Source organism: Sciurus vulgaris (genome assembly GCF_902686455.1).
Source record: "Sciurus vulgaris genome assembly, chromosome: 2".
Taxonomy (NCBI): domain Eukaryota; kingdom Metazoa; phylum Chordata; class Mammalia; order Rodentia; family Sciuridae; genus Sciurus; species Sciurus vulgaris.
The window spans coordinates 98,506,478-98,525,050 of record NC_136462.1 but is presented as its reverse complement, the minus strand read 5'-3'; the positions used below and the strand labels follow the sequence as shown (position 1 = coordinate 98,525,050).

The following is an 18,573-nucleotide window of genomic DNA, read 5'->3' as shown; positions in this document are numbered from 1 at the left end:
TTTCAGGAGCCTTAGATTGTGGGGGATCTGTGGTGGAGCAGGGTGGCTTTGAACTTCCCATGCCGTCTCTTTTCTCGTAACTACTTGGTCATAAGCACTATTCTTCCCCTTCTGTGGTCTCCATGTGACTGACAGACTTCTTCTTTATGTATATTTACTGCATCCTGCCATATAACTTTTTTAAGCAGGAAGCAAACAAGTCATTTTCTCTCTGAGTAGAAAAAGCATGCATTTGTTACCTCTGCATACCCTGTCATGTGTAATCAAAGGTATCTGGGTCATGTCTGTTACTGGGGTCTGAATATTTGAAATCATTTTTTTGCCTCTATATTCATTCTAAACTTTTAACAGACTTTACTATAAGAAGGAAATTCGACTATGTGAAGAAAAAGGGAAAGATAATAATGGCATTATTCTGGATTTCTTGGTAAAACCTGGATGAGGCTATGAGGATAAATGGAAAAAATTTGAATTGTGTTTGGTTTCTCCAGAGCTTGGCTAATAATTTCCTCTTACATGTAGCTCCCCAAAGTTCAGGAGCTGTTACCAGCTCCATCTGATATGAACCACTATGACTCAAGTTAAAGGCAGATGCTGAAATCTCCCCTCAAGATATTCTGGTCCATGGGGTATGGGATGTATTAGTTTTGGCACAATTTTAATGGCACATTTGTTCTTACCTTGAATTGTCCATATAGCAGTTTAGAGAATTCAGATTTTCCCTCTGAAGTTTAGACATTTGAGTCTGATGAGATAAACTGGCAATAGATTAATAGGAGAAAAGCCATAAACATTTTATTTGATCATAGTTTTACATGATGTAGGAGGTTTCAGGTTAAAGACCCAGAGACCTGGAATGAATTATTCATTTTTATATTTAGGTTCAACGAAGCAGGTAGAACTGTGTAGAACTGTAAATGGGCAAAAAAAGTTTGAGCCAATGATAACAGACTGCACAGGGAAGCCCAGCAAGGCCTGTCTGTTCTGATTCTTCTTGGCCCCTCAGTTGTAGAATTTCTTTCTGTAATGGGGATCTAATGATACATAATAAAGCAAAGTAGGTCAGAGAATTTCTTTATGGTCAACTCTACACAGAAAGATAGGAGAAAAAGTAGTAGTTTTAGGTTTTATGACTGGCTTTGGGGAAAAAGATTTCTGCTTTCTGACTTGTCTTAGAGAAAAGGAATTCTTGTTTCTATGGCTTGCTTTGAGGTAGAGTGAGTAGTCAGAGAAAAAAGGGCAGAAGTTCAGAGAGAAACTTTTCTTCACTCTGGGGTGTCATTTTGTAAGCCCCAACACCTTTATAATGCCAATAATTTTTTTTTTAGTACAGAATTATTGCTTTTTATTTTTTATTTGTTCCTTTTAGATATACATGGCAATAGAGTGTATTTTGAAGTATTAGGCATACATGGAGTATAACTTATTCTAATTAGGATCCTGTTCTTGTGGTTGTACATGATGTGATGTGATGTTGCACAGGCTGTGTATTCATATATGGACATAGAAAGGTTCTGTCTGATTTATTCTACTGTCTGTCTTATTCCCATCCCCTTTCCCTTCCCTTTATTCCCCTTTGTCTAATCCAATGCAGAATTATTCTTATCTGGTTAGATTAAAGCCTGATAAGTTGAAGCTGTTGTTCCTTATTGTGTTAGTGACTTCCTAGTCATCTAGATTTGTCTAGGAAGAAAGTTGATACATATAAATTGATTATTGAACATTTTTCAAATACTAATGTGTGCTTCTCCTGTCTTCTAATGTAGGTCAGTGGTTAGGACCTGGTAAATGATCAGGAGCAATAATGTTCTGCAGTAAAAAGAAATCACTTGGTAAGTATTGTGTCCTTAAAATATATTATCTTTATTTTTTATGGAGGTTTATTTACAAAACACATACACAGGTCTTAAGTGTTCCGTTCAACAAATTTGACAATTTGTGTAAGTATCCTTGTAACTCTCAAGGGTGTATAAAACATGACACAGAACATTTCTGTCACCTCAGCAAGTTCCCTAATGTCTTTTTATTTATCATTCCTGCATTACCTATAGCCATCTTTTTCATTTCTATATGTTTAGTTTTGCCCATTTTTAACATGAGTATAAATGAAACAATTCATTATTATTCTTTGGTCCTGATTCTTTGACTCAGAATAAGTTTTTTTGTTGCCACAGATCTGTATGGTTATGTGAACCAAGAGTTTGTTCTTCATTTTTATTTCAGTGTGGTGTGTGAGTATATGAACATTTAAATCCAAGTACCCACAATGGAAATAATTTTGGTCAAGGTAGCAGGAAACACACTTTGTTTTCTTGATTACTCAAGTAATCCCTTGAATAAGGGATGTTAGTTGGAACATCCTTTATCTGAATTGCTTTGGGTCAGAAATACTTCAGAGTTTGAATATATTCAGATTTTATAATATTTGTACAGACTTACCTGCTGGAGCATCCCTAATCTGAAAATCTGGAATCTGGAATGCTTTAAAATCTGAAACTTTTTGGGTATCATGTCAGTATACCCACAGAGTTTTGGATTTTGGGGCATTTTAGATTAAAATACTCAACCTATAGTACTAATAATATTCCAGTTTCTTTAGTGCAGCTTCCCAACCAGAAAGTGTCAATTTTGCCTTTTGTCTCTGGTTAGCCAGTGGCAGTCTGTTATGCAGTTTTTCCTCCAGTGAATGTGTATCCAACCTATTGCTGCTATTTTCTTTATTTTTGACCATAGATTTTTGTAGACTGAAGGTTGGACTGGAGTTAATCAACTACCCTGTCCCTCTGAGTGACACCCCTGACAGGTCGTTAACCTACTTCCCTAGGTGATGATTTCATCTTCCAGGCCTTGCTGTTGGACTTACTCAATGCAACACAGTCTCAAAGTGAGTTAATCTCTCTCTCAGTGTAGTTCCCACCACAGGTCAATAATCACACTCTCTGGGGCAAAACGCTCTCCCAGTGCTAATCTAAGAGTCTAGAATTACTGTCATTTTCTCTTTGTCACTTTGAAATAATTTATATCAGATCACTGGTACAATCTTCCTATTGTAAGCATAAGATTAGTCAGAACATGGGTATGTTTCGGACAGAACCTAGTATTGCAAAATCTGATGTGTTAAGAACATGGTCCAGGATTCAGGCCTCACTCTTTAAATTCATTTGTGCGTGTATATGAATGTACACACAAAAGAGGCAATGTTTTGATAAAAAAAAAAAAGTCAGAAAGCAGAAGTGACTATAATTGTGCATTCTAGGGATCATCATTCAAGGCTGCTGTGTGGTACAACTTTGGAGGCGCCTTCACAGTGAGCTGTATTCATGCCCTTGTGTATTTGTTTAAATATATATCCCCAAATGAAATTTCACTGCACATTATTTTGAAACTCTCTCTTTAAACCTAATACTGTTATAGATACCTTTTCATCTAAGTATTTCTCTATAACATTATTCTTATCTACATTTTCCCATAACTTTTTATTTTGAAAACGTGTTTTTACTGAAAGCTGAAAGAATGCTGAAAGGAACACCCACATGCACTTCACTTTAGCTCTGTAGTTGTTACATTTTGCCACTGTTTCCTCTCTTTCTTCCTTTCTCTACACAAACATGTGCTACCATCTCCTGAGAATAGGCCTTTTCCTACACAACCACAATATTGGTACCTCGTGCAAGAAATACAACCTTGATAAATAACGTACATTCCATTTTCCCCAACTGTTACCCCCAAATCTCATCTCTCAGAGCTGATTTGATACAACAGCCAATCAATGTTCACACTGGAGTTTGGCTTTTAATCCCTGTACTTTCTTTTAACTTTAAAATTATTTGTCTTTATTTTGAATTTTAGATAGTCTAGTCTAGCCATGTTGTAGCATCTTCCAAAGGGAGCAGCAGAAGAGAGGAAGGGGAATAGGAGGAGGAAGGAGGAGAAGGAAAGGGAGATCCTGGGAACAAAACTGACCAAAATATCATCATATTGTGTGCATGTCAAATATGTAACAGCAAATCCCACTATTATGTATAATTGTAATACACTAATCAAAAAAGAAGAAAAAAAATTCTAAATAGTTTAGTTAATTCCTCCTACATTGATTTGGATTGCATGCTTTTAGTGCAAATATTAACATTTGTTTTTAAGTGAACAATTGATTAACTCACTGATAGTTTTTTGATGAGAAATACAATGCTGATCATCACAGAGAATGTCATTCTACAGACAAATAGTCACTGCTGTGTGAGGAAGTTAAATGTTTTTTCCATTTAGTTGTGTCTGTGTCCGCTCCCTGGTCCTCATTGGCAGAGAAAGCTGAGGCGAGTCCCTTCTTCTTGGACTTGTTACAGTGGCCACGTGACTTAGAGAGACTGACACTGGGTCACCGTCACTAGCATAATCATGCTTGGGAATGAGGCATCTTTAGGTCACACTAGTTCCTGTCCTCGAGATCTGGTAAATAGAGTGTAGACCTTCTTTCACCTGAAGTAGTCATTCATTCATTTAGTCAGTCAGTCAATAGCAATTTTTTGAAGTATATTTTTATGTCAACTGACACATAGTAATTGTGCATATTTATGGGGTATAACGTGACATTGCAGTACATGTTTACAAAGCACCATGATCAGACCAGAATAACTGGCATATCCTTTGCCTCAGATATCTATCATTTCTTTTTTTTCTTATAACTTTAATTAATTAATTAATCAATCATTATTTTTATTTTTACAGGCTGCATTTTGATTCATTGTACACAAATAGGGTACAACTTTTTGTTTGATATTGGAACTCTTATAATATGTTGTTATACCAATTGTAGCTTTTTACATTCACTAGAATATACGTGTGCTCACACAACTTTTGTGTATATGGTAGCAGTGATAATCCAAAAGCATCTTATTTACCATCACTAAAGTTTGTCAGAGGAGAACATTGTAGAGATTTGAGTCTGCCTGGGTTTCCTTGCAGAGGTGATATTGTGTGTCGTTGAGATATTTCACATCTACAGCATTAATAAAGCTGCACTTAGACCTATTTAAACTCTCAGCCTCATCAGGAAACTTAGGCTGTTGATAATTTCTGTGAAAATATGTAAACCAGTCATGAGTATGGTGAGAAAACACTAATCTCCCTCCAGATATACTTTATTTTTTACTATCTCCATATTCCTATAAGTCTCACATTCTTCAAGATGTGGAAATTGCCAGCCAATTGAGTCAGATTTTTAAAACACTGTGCCTACAGTCTATTTTCTATTTGATTTTGTAATTTACTCTCTCTGTGTAGTTTGCGTGGGAGACCCAAAGACAAATTGTGTTAAAGCTTGTATGTGCTTCTCCACAAAACAATCAGGAAGAGCGCTGTTCATGTATAAAATACCTAATTCAGATCTTATTACTTTGGCAATATGGGAAGCAAGAGAAGTAGATAATTAAGGGCTTTCTTTACTAAAGCTGTTCTTGATTCCAGAATGTGGGAGCTGTGGAGCCAGCACGTATTACTCCGCCAGGGCAGCCCTTAGAATGTTTATGGGGCATGGGTACCAGTCAGACAGGGCTGCTTTCTGTCTTCCATGGGCCTTAGGCACTTCTGCCTTTGTTTTTTTCCTTCCTCCATAAAATGTATTAAAAATTGGGTTTTATGACTGCATTAGTACAAAGACAAATAGAATTCAGGCTGGATCCATTATTGTGAGTCCATTATTATTTTATTCATTTTTTTCTTCTGATTTTAAAATAAGTGAAAATTAAAACATTTTTTGGGGTCCCTAAAAGTATCATGGGCCTAGGCACTCTGCTGCCAACTGTGCCCCTGAGGAAGTCAGCCCTGAATCAGCTTGGGGCCAGCAGCCTTCTAAAGAGCAACCCTAAATGTCCTGGGCAGGAGAGAGAGACTGCTTCGTGGTTTCTTAGGTTTATTTTTGTGAACCTTCATGTAGAGAGCAGTCCAGGATGCATGCAGTGATGTAAACTCTTTGAAGTTATTATTGTTACTGTAAGTTTAAAAATCACATGGCGATACAGAACTCTGTGCACTTACTATACACCAAAATCTTCAGTTTTTTTTTCTTGCCCAAGTTATACATACATTTGATTCTAGGTGGTTGTGACGCAAGGTGGTTCATCTAGATCAATAGTGTAAGAATTTCCTGGGTTTGACCAGAATTGGTGCTCTAGGTGTACAAAGTTCTGTTAATACTCTGTAATTGTCCTTCATGGTGTGATGGAAACATGAGTCAGAAGCAATAGAAGTAAACTTGAGCTTTGCTGCTTAACAGCTTTTCCTTCTTGAATTCTCTGAGCCTCTTCTTTCTTATTTATAAAATGGGGTTTCTCTCTCTCTCTCTCTCTCTCTGAAGGCTACTGTGAAGATGAACACAAAATGTAACAATATATATGAAGTACTTTATAAATTACAAAAGTACTATATAAATGTTAGGCTACTGAATTAATAGATTATAATTCATAGGTTTGTAGGTTTTTATCCTAATATTCTGGGCTTTGCTAAGATGATTTGTCTAGTTTCCAGGCTGACATGAATATTACCTGTACAGATGGATTTTCTATTTATGAAGTTAACTTATAAGGGGCTCTGATTTCTAAGAGAATATTCTGGAAGCCCCAGGAATCTCTGCTGAGCCCTCTCTGAAGTTGGGGGGGGTACTAATTTCACAGGGTTATTGATTTATGGTGATGCAGAGTCCTGACAGTGCGACAGAAACAACAGTGATCAGTTGCTTTGGCTGAGATTTTTATACCTGCTTTGCAGGAGTTTATAGTGATTTCTCTTAAAATAAATGTTGCATTATCACGTTTGTTTAGAAAACAAGCAATAATAGGACCCAGGGATCATCAAAGCACAATACTAACAACATTTTGGATTTTTTTCTTTTGGCTCTAATGGAGGAATAAAGTCCATATTTTTGTTTTTCTGTGTAATTAGATTACTGAATGCCACAGACATTTTTTGAGCATGCTAGACACTGATTCCTGTGTTAGAGGGTTGGTGATTAAAAAAATGAATAAAACACAGAATCTACCTTTATTGGTGTCATATTAATACATATATGTAATTATATATACATATATAATTTATATATACATATATATATATATATATATATTTTTTTTGTACCAGGGATTAAACTCAGGAGTGCTTAACCACTGAGCCACATTTATGTTTTATTTTGAGACAGGGTCTTGCTAAGTTGCATAGGGCCTCGCTAAGTTGCTGAGGCTAGCTTTGAACTCACTATCCTCCTACCTCAGTCTCCCAGCTTGCTGGAATTATAGGTATGGCACCACCGTGCTCGGCTTAATAATATATATGTTTAAAGAACATTATTTCTCCTTGGGTTTATCTCTTATGAAACAACAACAAAAATTCAAAAGCTATTTTCTCAAGTAGTTTTGTAGTTTCATGAATTAGTCGTTTTTAACTTGCTTTTTGTCTGTTACAGTGATTTATTTGTAAAATTGGATCATGCTTTTTCAAAATCTGTTTTCTTTAGTTTAATTGAATGAGACCATTGCAATGAAGTATCAAATGGTACTGGTCAGTCAGTGACATGCTTAAGACAGTGCTGGCTTCACAAAAGCCCTCTCATAACTTTAAGTTTAAATTTCCTAATGATCTTTCAACTATATTTTAATAACTTTTTGGTGTTCAGGGAAGAAGGGGCATGGGGCATTTTCTCTGTGCCACTAGAGATGAATGAGAACCACCTATTCCCTTCTATTTACCACATGAAAATTCCATGTGAAAAGATGACACGGGTCATCCTAGAGATCCCAGATCCTGCTGACTGTCCTGAACACTGCAGGGTTTTGCCCTCCATCCATAGGTTCATCAGCCTCTGTGACTGGGAGAGCAAGAGGAGGCAGCATTGGAGTCCTGAGTCCTAGGTGTGCTTTCGTCCTGTGTTCCAGTCTTGGAATAGAAATCTTCTCACAGGGGATTCATTCTATATTTAAAAATTTGCCATCATAGTCATTGTACAGAGTTGCAAACAGAAAGTACAGAGAAGAAATGTCTTCTTGTCCTCGAGTACTTACTAAGTTTGTGTGCTACTCTAACTTTGTCTAAATGTAGTACTATGTAGGCTTAGAGCAATCTGATGTTTTATTACTCCTGATGTGGGTTAGGTTAGATTGCTGTAAAAGATCACCAATCACAGAGGTCTTCCTAAAGAGAAGCCCAGAGCCTGTTTTTCAGCACCATCTTTTCTCATGTCTCTTTGGTATTAGCAGTGATGGTTGTTCTCTCCTTGAATGCTCATCTTTTTTGGTCTTCATGACCCTTACAAATTCTTGCTTCTCAGACCTATGTTTTTGTCTTCTTCATTGGACCCTTGTTACAGAATTCCTACTGGTTCAGTCTTCTTCACTTTTTTCTCTGAACATTTTGTCCCATAGAGAACTTCTTTTCTATCTTGGCTTCTAGTCACTTCTATGGAGATGATTCTTAAATGTAAGGTGTGGACTGTGAAAAGCTTTCTTAAATATAATATCTTATTTCCGACTGCTGCCGCCTTTGAACTAATAGTTCTATTAATACAGCTTTAGATTGCTAGAGTAGCCAGTTTTCTGTTACTGTGACAAAGTACCTGAGGCAGGATCAGTTTTTTTTAAACAAAGAAGAGAACAAAAGTTCAAGGGCTTAGTGTCAGCATTGGCTCAGTTGTAGTGAGGACTGCATGACAGATGGCATCCCAACAGTGGGAACACACAGGGGAGGAAGAGATTGGATCACTAAATAGGAATTCAGAGAGTGATTCAGGGATCAGACTTGCTATTGTAATAGCTTGGTCTCATGAAAACTCAGGTCCCATAAGACCTTTCTTAATCCCTATTTGAGGGCAGCACCCCAGTGACCCAACCTCACCAACCAGACTCCATCTTTTAAAGGTCTACCACATCCCAATATTGTCACACTAAGAATGAAGACTAACATGAACCCTTGGGGGAGATGCTCAAACCTTATCTATTGCACTGAATGATAAGACTTGGGAAATAGAAGCATCTTCACAATCATCTTGTCCAGCTTTCCTTCCAACTTGATGATCTATTACTATAGTGCAGCTGGATATATCCTCAAATGTTTGCTCTGACAGGTAGTTCAGGCATCTAATTTAGGAGATGACTTGTTCTAATTTCATATTAACTAGAAATTCACAGCCTTGTAAAATTCACTTTCTGTTTCGACTTTAACACAGAATATATATATATTCTACCATCTATGTTAAAGATCATCAGATATTTGAAGACCTCCCTCATATTGTTACATCCTTCTGTTCTTCCCTTCCCCCCGTCTCTGAATCTCCCTTTATATCTTTCTTTTTGGTTAGGCACCTCCCAATTTTCTCTGAGATAAGACACAGTTCATAGTTTTCAGATTCTTATTGTCTTATGACTGAGCTCTGAGAGACACAAGGGAACTCCTCTGTCTTTCTCCTTTTTGACCTTGAAACAGAGAGCATGCTGTTCTTTACTTTGTTCCAGAAACTGAATGGATGTTTGAGTGAACACCTCTTGTTCATGATTTTTTTTATTGTTTTTTTTTTTTTTTTTTTTGTTACATATAACATTAGGATTCATTGTGACATAAAAGCCTGGAATATAATTTGCACTAATTCAGTCCCCAGTATTTCCCCTTACCCCTTCTTCCCTCCCCTGTTCCCTTCCTTCTACTCTAATGATCTTTCTGTTATTTACTTATAGTTTTTTAAAAAAACTAGTGCCTTATGGATATACATAATGTTAGATTCACTACAGTATATTTATATATGTATATAGAAAGCTTAGGTCAGATTTGTTCTGCTCTTCTTCCCTTACCCTGTCCCTCCTTTCTCCCCCTTAACCACTTTCTTTATTCCACTAATATTTGTTTTGTTTTGATGGAATCTCTCCTCTCCATTTTCTTTCTTTCTTTTCTTTTCTTTTTTTTTTCTTTATTTTGGACCAGCTTCTGCTTATCAGAGAAAATGTTTGATCTTTGTTTTTTTGGGATTGGTTTATTTCACTTAGCATGATAGTCTCCTGTTCTATCTATTTACCAGCAAATGCCATACTTTCATTCTTCTTTATGGCTGAGTAATACTCCATTGTGTACATATACCATATCTTCTCTATCTATTCATCTGTTTAATAGCACCTGGGTTGGTTCCCCAGCTTGGTCATTGTGAATCGTGCCGCTTTAAACATTGATGTGGCTTTATCACTGTAGTATGCTAATTTAAAATCTTTTGGATATATACTGAGGAGTGGGATAGCTGGGTCATGTGGTGGTTCCATTCTAGTTTTTTTGAAGAATCTCCATACCACTTTCCAGAGTGTCTTCCACTAACAATGTATGAGTATACCCTTTCCCCCACATTCTCACCAACATTTATTGTTACTTGTATTCTTGATAATTTCCATTCTGAGTCAAGTGAGATGAAATCTCAGTGTAGTTTTAATTTTATTTTGCATTTATATTTGAATATGAATATTTATACTGTATGTAGACTTCCATGCTGATAGTCTTTTCTTCTGGCACTTAAAAGACTGCATTCCACTGCATTCAAGTCTCCACTGATTCTTTTGAAAAAGCAGCTGACAATCTTACTGTGACTGTTTTGAAGGCCTTTGCAACTTTGAAGAGCTAGGAAGAGATGATCCTTGTGGAAGGCAGATTGAAGCTCCCTCTCCCAAAGATGTCCACGTCCTCAGAACCTATGGATACATTCCCCTCTGTGGTTAGAGGAAATCTACAGTGAAGATTCTTGAGATGGCAACAATATCCTAGATTCTGTAGGTGGACCCAGAGCAACTGTAAGGACCCAGATAAGAGGGTGTCAGGTGGTCAGTCAGAGAAGGAGGCATGACAACGAAAGCAGAGTTCAGAGTGATGTGGGCCATGAGGTGAGGGATATGGGCGGCTGCTAGGAGCTGGAAGAGCCGAGGAGCAGTTTCACCTGGGAGCCTTGAAAGAAACTCGACCCTGCGGACACCGTTTTATCCCAGATTTGGACTTCCAGCCTCCAGAACTGTAAGATGATATGTCGATGTTGTTTTGAGCCAGTAAGTTTCTTGTAATTGTTAGAACAGAAATAGAAAACAGACTTCTGAAAGGACCATTCTGGCTGCTCCATTGGGAATAAACTGTAGGTGGGAGGTAGGGGCAGAGGCAGGGAGACCAGAGGGGAGGCCATTGTAGCAATCCCAGCAGGAGGTGGGAGGTGATGGTGGCTTAACCCAGAGTACAGGCAGGAGAGCCAGGGAGAGGTAGCCAGATGGCCTAACTGCCACCTTTCTTTTCTACCTGACATCCTGGATCCCTCATATCTCTTTTGAAGTGCTTATTATGTGAATATTTCATGAATAGGTAAATAAATTGAAGCTCCTTTTTTTTTTTTTTTTTTTCCTTTTCACACTGTGACAGATGTGCTACTAGAAGGAATAGCTGAGGAAGGACTGTAGAGATGCCCTCTTTTAATGTCCCTATTTTTCCCTATCTCAGTCCTCTAGCACATTTCTTTTCAGTAAATCATAGCTGCTTAGCTTGGAAAAGGTGCTTAGCAAACAACCCAGCACACTCCCGTTGCTACATAGTCACGTAAGTTCCCTTCAGATCTGCCTGGCACGGGCAGGATGCATTTGGCCACCCATCTGGACTTCAGTTTCTTTTTCTCTGGTTTCCTGTGGCTTTCTGGATCTCTTCTTTGCTTCCTTGCTGTGTGTGTATTTGTGGGCATGTCTACCCTTTGAAGGCAACTGCTGACTTGTCTTTGTTATTCTTTCAATAAATATTTCTGGAATAAATCACTTTCTCTTGTCTCCAGCAATGTTAATTTGCCACACGGATTCAGGGAGCTGAGATACAGAGCCAATATGTACTAAAGAAACTCAATTTATAGCTCCATCTATCTTAAAATGACAAACAAGATTTTGTGAGACCTCTGAGGCTTCAAGCAGAGAAGGAACCTCTTCAGATTTCCTTCTTATGTGCCCTTTTCTGCCTGGGGCTCTTCTTCCCATTTTGTGACAGGTGGCTTGCTTTCCCTTGGGTAGTCAGAATTTGCTTCACAGTAGGAAATTAAACACCCTCCAGCTCCTAGGCCCATATGGTCCTTGGGGGCAGACCCTGACTTTCTTTTTGAGTGAGAATGCTGTAAGAGAAGGAAATGGCTATTTCCCCTTTTTAAAGAAAGCAGTCTCATCCTGACCCAGTCCACACAACTGCATTCTCTTTCTCTGTAGACAATCAAATTGTAAAAGAAAGTGGAATTAAAGCAGCAAAGTAGAACTGGCACATGTAAGAAAGGCTTCAAAGAAAGCAGCCAGTTGTGAACAGGGCTGTGGGAGAGCATTCTCAGCTATGACTGCCCGAAGTCTCTAAGGAGGGCCCAGAGGATTCCTACAGGAAGTGAAGCAGAGGCCAGGACCAGAAATCTATGGAAGTCACTGGGCCACAAGGTTAACTGGAATGGGTGTGTGTATGTGTGCATGGCATTTGAGGAACATCCTGGAATATTGCATCTGTTGAGGGAGGCCCCTCTCTCCTTGACCTCGGGTCTCAGGCACACACCAGTTTGTAATTTTCCAGTCATCTCTGCATGGTATCATCTACCATTTCCTTATACCCAGATGGCTGCCAAGCATCTTTTATAGGGGAGACAGTTCTGAGTTTGAAATCTGACTCTTGATATCATCTGTTTGTACCCAATAACTTTGTTTTGAGGATACATGAAATAATGCATTCAAATATTCATAGAATACTAGTTTTTAATAAGTGCTTAATAAACATTAGTTATTATTATTATCATTATTGGTATAGTGAGGCAAATCTCCTCACTACATGAATCTACACTCACAGGAAGCAAAATGCTGAGGACTTATCTAAAGATTTTGTTGATTTCACTTATAATTTATATAATTCAGTTCATGTATGCTAGAAGAAGGATGGGTTAATACAATTTTTATATTTCTCTGTGAAGTTATAGTAAGCCATGGAAGGAATAAAGTGCCTAATTAATCAAATTTTCCAGCTATCTGGACCTGATGAACAAATTGGCTCAGTCAAGAGGAAAACAAACCCAAGGCCCTTTAGTATTTGTTTGAATTCCCTAACTTTGTTTCCAAGCTTTTTTTGTGGGGACAAGAATAAAAAAAAAATTGTGGGAAGATTATTTTTCCCTCCTTAATTCTCTTTAGTTTTCAACTTAAATGTCAATAAGTCCCAGAAGTTGCAGGTCACCACTGGGTTTCAATAGGAAACCCCAATTCAGGACACATAGTTTTCAATTGTATCAGAATGCATTCCTGGAAGCAAATCAGGAAATCTTGGAGGCTGGGGAACTCTTTTCTTTAAAGCTCTCCCGACTCATTGTTTTTCCCTCATGTCTTTAATGAATTGCTCTGGCTTCCAACCACACAGACCAGATTGTGAAGAATGAAAGAAAATTAAGAAAGGGGAAAAAAAACAAAACAAAACCTGAAGTTATTGATTTAGCTTGGGGGAATTTTTTTTCCTGAGATTTCTGACCCAAGCCCCCCACAAATCAACAACAACCCCAAACCCCAATGACATTCCATGTTTAGAGACAATCTTTAGTTTTTGGATGGGTACCAAACTTGCTCAGGAAACAGCCATCTGTGCCATCAGAGTTTTACATAGGGACCCCCCAATTCCCCACGGCACTTCATCATTTCATGATTTTGGGGGTCTAAAGCCAAGTGCCTGAAGGCTGTTTTCTAAACCGCATTTTGTAAAGGACAAAATGCTCTGGAGTTAATTGAAGAAAGACAGTGTGCTTATTAATTAGGGACTCATGCTTTCTGTGGTCACTCATGGGTCCAGTGGAAGCCTCCCAGATCTTCCCTTTCCTCTTGGTCTTGTTAGCAAAGCCCCTGCGTTCATTAACTGGTCTTAAATAGTAAGGTGTTATGAATTGTTCACAGGCAAACCAGTAATTAAAAAAAAGACACAAATGGGCTGTGTTCTTCTGCCTACTGGAAGTGGAAGATGAATAATGTATAATTCATTATATTATGAAGGAAAAGAACCCAGATGAGGAGTTGGGTGTTGCCTTCCAGGACCTGGAGTAGAATCAATGGGCATTTACCAATTTCCACTGAAAACATTCAGAAAATTACTTCAAGATCCTCTTGGGAGATAATAATATGAGCAACTAAAAGGCTGGCTATCCACGTTTGGGTGATTTTCTTTTTTCACCTATTTTCTATGTTTTATTTATTTGTTTTTTAAAGAAAGAATTTTCTGGATTTTCTGGTATTTTTCTGTTTACAAAGTGCTTCCCACACATTTCCTCATTTAATGATTCCAACCCAGAGTGGAGTTATTTTACTGAGAACTCATAGGTCAGGAGAGGTCATGAGTTAGTGTACTTCAGGTCTCTTGCCTCAAGTTCCAGGGTACTTTTTCTTACTGAGGGCTCTTTCATCAAACTCTCACTTTTATGGATGCTAAAAAACTTGCCTAGAGGGGAACAGCATCTTAATTGCAGTTAAAATTGTACAGCAGGTAATGTTAGGTTCCTATCACATTTTGAACTTGTTTTTTTAAGTGATCTGCTAACACTTTTGGATGTGCTGGAGATACCTCCCTTCCAAATTGAAAAACAAGCCAAGTGAACATACATAAAAAATAAAAATCTTAAACCATGAGTGACATGAACGTGTACACCATCAGCCCTATCAGTGGTGTAGGGCACCATAGGCTGATTATTCTGAGACCAGGTTATTCTTTTTGGTAAATACTCTCTAACATTTTACTGATTTACAAGTAACCACTTCCTTAAATAAACAAGATATCCTTACGTGGTTAGCTTGGAGAATGTAACAGGAAGCACATGGGTTCAAAGATAAGCAGTCTATTAGTGCTTCATTGATATTTTATTTGGTTGAGGAAGACAACAAGTGATACTGGGTTTCATAGTTTTAGATTGTTTTTACATTTTCATTATCTGCGTGAAGTAGGACTTCGAAGGCATTACTTCTTTTTCTATATTCTGAAGCAGATACAAAACAAGGTCAAGAAAATTCTGACGACTGATTTCTTGGGTGAGTTGCTGAGATGGTGAACAATGGCATCCTTTCTAGATACCTGTCTCTGTTCCTCAACTGACATAAAAGGCACAACATTTTGTTGTTGTTGTTTGTTTTATTTAGTTATACATGATAGCAGAATCCTTTTTGATTCATTGTACAGAAATGGAGTACAACTTCTCATTTCTTTGGTGGTACACAATGTAGAGTCACCATTTGTGTAATCATACATATACATAGGATAATGATATCTGTCTCATTCCACCATCTTTCCTTTTCCCCTCCCCTTCTCTCCCCTCATTTCCCTCTACACAATCCTTCATTCTTCCTTAACACCCTGTCCCCAGCATTATGTATCAGCATCCACTTATCAGAGAAAACATTTGGTTTTAGTTTTTTTTTTGGATTGGCTTATCTCACTTAGCACGATATTCTCCAGCTCCATCCATTTACCTGCAAATGCCATAATTTTATTCTTTATGACTGACTAATAGTCCATTGTGTGTATACACCACAGTTTGTTTATCCATTCATCTATTGGAGGGCATCTAGATTGATTTCACAATCTAGTTATTGTTAATTGAGCTGCTACAAGCATTAATGTGGCTGCATTATTGTAGTATGCTGATTTTAAGTCCTTTGGGTATAAACCAAGGAGTGGGACAGCTGGATCAATGGTGGTTCCATTCCAAGTTTTCTAAGGAGTCTCCATACTGCTTTCAGAGTGGCTGCACCAATTTGCAACCCCATCAGCAATGTATGAGTGTGAGAAGGTGTAATCTTGCTTCCAACTGATCTGTCTTATAGGCCTTGTACTTAGCAGCATAGCACAGCTATTCTCCAGGTATTTTTCAGGAAGTGCTGAAGTTCATGGTCACATAGTATTTAGCACAAGTGAATTTGAGAGAAATAATGATTAGGATAAATGATTAAAGGGCATACAGTTCATTTATTCACCCAAATATCCTAAAATATACTCCTAAATTTAATCAGATTAGCAGAGAATGAGTACAGGGACACTACTGGCTTTTCTGAATTGAGTTAGGTATGATATATGTAGATCTGTTATAAAACAGAGCTCTAAAAATCTTATTTTTATTTTCTTTGTACCAAAAGATGACTTCTTGTGAGACTTTCTTGGAGAAATTAGTGTTTGAGCCAAGAACAGGTAGTACTTTTACTCTTTCTGAGAAATAGATTTTGTGATATAAAGGGCTCTGGACAGGCATTCCTTTTCCTTACAGAATTTCTGCTCTATCTTGGGCAGGGGTGTGGGTTAACCTATTTTGCATTTTTATTATCATTCTTGACTGTGGTTAATCGTTGTCCTTGCTTCTACACCTTTTACTCTACTTTCAAAATTTAAAATGTTATTTTTTTCTGTTGTACATTCTTGAAAACTTGTTTTGAAGGTGTTCTTAGACATAAATATTCTTTCAGGTCTGAAAATGTCTTTATTTTCCCTTCACACTTGATTGTTTACTTGCCTGAATAATGAATTCTAAGTTCAAAATCATCTCTCATTAAAACTGAAAGGCATCACTCCAAGTCATAGTTTTGTTGCTTGTGAAAAATTTCATGTTTGTCTGATTCTTATGTCTCTGAGCTTAAACAATTTTTTCCCCCTTCTGGAAGATTTTAAGATCATCTCCTGGTCTTCAGAGCTCAAACTTTTATGAAGATCTGTGGGTCCATTTCCATTCATTCTGATTGTCATTTAATGGCCCTTTCAATTTGGAGAGTTATGGCTTACTCTTGTGTAGAGTTCTTCTGTTTATTTGATTATGTCTTCCCATCCATTGCTTGTGTTCCTTTCTCCCAAGTTTTCTTTTCATACTTTCCTTTTCTTTGTCATGTCAATATTCATTTTAAGAGATTTTTAAAATCTTATCTATTCCATTTTGTTCATTAACTATCTTTACCAAGAATTCATTCTTGTTTTCTTTGTATCAGCTTGTTTTTGTTTCATGGTGGCATGTCTTCTTACATATCTTCAAGGTACTAAATGGAAATCAACCCCCTTTCCCACCTGTCTTCAGCATTCTCTCTTCCTCTTGGATCTTTTTTTTTGTGTGTGTGTGTGTGCTTTTTTTTTTTTTTTCAGATAAAAAACAGTGGTGACTTTTGATTGCTGGCTTATATTTACAAGTGAAGAACTAGCTAGCCTAGTACAGTTGCATGGGTCTTTTTCTCTACTAGACCTCTCCTTTAAACAGGAGAGTCAGAGAGTAGCCAGCTGACAGGCTTTTCTGTGGGTAAGGCAGGCAGTCTGGAAAATTCCAGAACTTCCTGGTCAGGCAGGCTTTACCAAAGTCTACTATAGCTGCTGTGGAGGGTCAGAGCTGCTTGTGTCAGGCCTGTGCATTCACTCTTGGTTTCCTCCGCTGGTACATTGGGCAAAAGAGGAAGTATGGAAGGGACTAGCTGGGTCCAGTATTGTACAATTACTCTGATGATGTTCCAAAAGTAAGGTGATAATATAATTTATTTTCCACATTGAAACACTTTGAGAAGAAAGGGGACCCTATTAATTATTTCCCAGGCTAATAGGTGTAAACTTGTACTTCACCCTGTCCATAATACACACTCAATTTTTAAACATATTGAGTGCATTTGTGCTGCTTTTGGGGCTCTACTAGGAAGACTGTTCTCCTAATTCTGTTGGCTGGAGTTACTCCTATCTTTTTTTTTTCTTTCTTAGTCATAATGATTCGTTTACTTTCTAATTTATTTTCTGAACTTTCTTCAAAATTTGTGCTAGCAATACTTTTGATTTCTAGCAGTGTTCTGTTTTTATTCTTAAAAAATGTTTTCTGAAATTTCACTGGGACCTGAGAAGATAGGCGGGTAAAGATTATAAAACTGGGGCTGGGGAGAGAGCTCAGCTGGTAGAGTGCTTGCCTCGCGAGCACAAGGCTCTGAGTTCAATCCCCAGTATGGCAAAAAAAAAAAAAAAAAAAAAAAAAGCTGAAGTTTGACTCAACTTTAAACCTGGTGATATATAGGGTTTTTAAAAATGATTTTTATATTTTATATTTTTATATTTTAAAAGTGATCCTTTGGGGTTGGGTTGTAGCTCAGTGGTAGAGTGTTTGCCTTGGATGTGTGAGGCACTGGGTTCAATTTTCAACATGGCATAGAAGTAAATAAGTAAAATAAAGGTCTATCAACAACTTAAAAATATTTTTAAAAAGTGATCTTTGTATCTTTTCTTCTTTTGGAGTCAGACAGATTCATTGATAATTGTTCAGAAATGAGTTTACTCTGGTTGATCACAAACCCATGTGATCCACTTTCCTTTCATTATTGAGATTACATCTGGAAAAATCTCATGATGCCTATGAGCTATTGGTTTGCCACTGAACCTCTAAGCCATTCTCACTGGGAGTTGTTGTGGGGTTTGTTTCTAGCTTCCTTGTCTTGCACGATGTGACTTATTGTCATGAATGGTTTATATCCCTCATATATTTTGGTAGCATATATAAGAAAGTTAATCTCTGCAGAGATAATTCAGGTCTAACATATCTAGGTT

At 37.5% G+C, this 18,573-nt stretch overlaps 1 protein-coding gene across 9 annotated transcripts in view; it reads left to right on the top strand.

Annotated features, from left to right (window-relative positions):
* Positions 1-18,573, top strand: part of ATP8B4 (ATPase phospholipid transporting 8B4 (putative)) — a 236,553-nt gene that overhangs the window by 10,793 nt on the left and 207,187 nt on the right. For all 9 annotated transcript variants that reach the window (XM_079129885.1, XM_079129896.1, XM_079129897.1 and 6 more), the window contains exon 3: positions 1,767-1,832. Coding sequence is in view for 8 of the 9 variants with exons in the window: in XM_079129896.1 (XP_078986022.1) it covers positions 1,805-1,832 (28 nt within the window). In the remaining variant the exon portion in view is untranslated. The remainder of the gene's footprint in view (positions 1-1,766; positions 1,833-18,573) is intronic.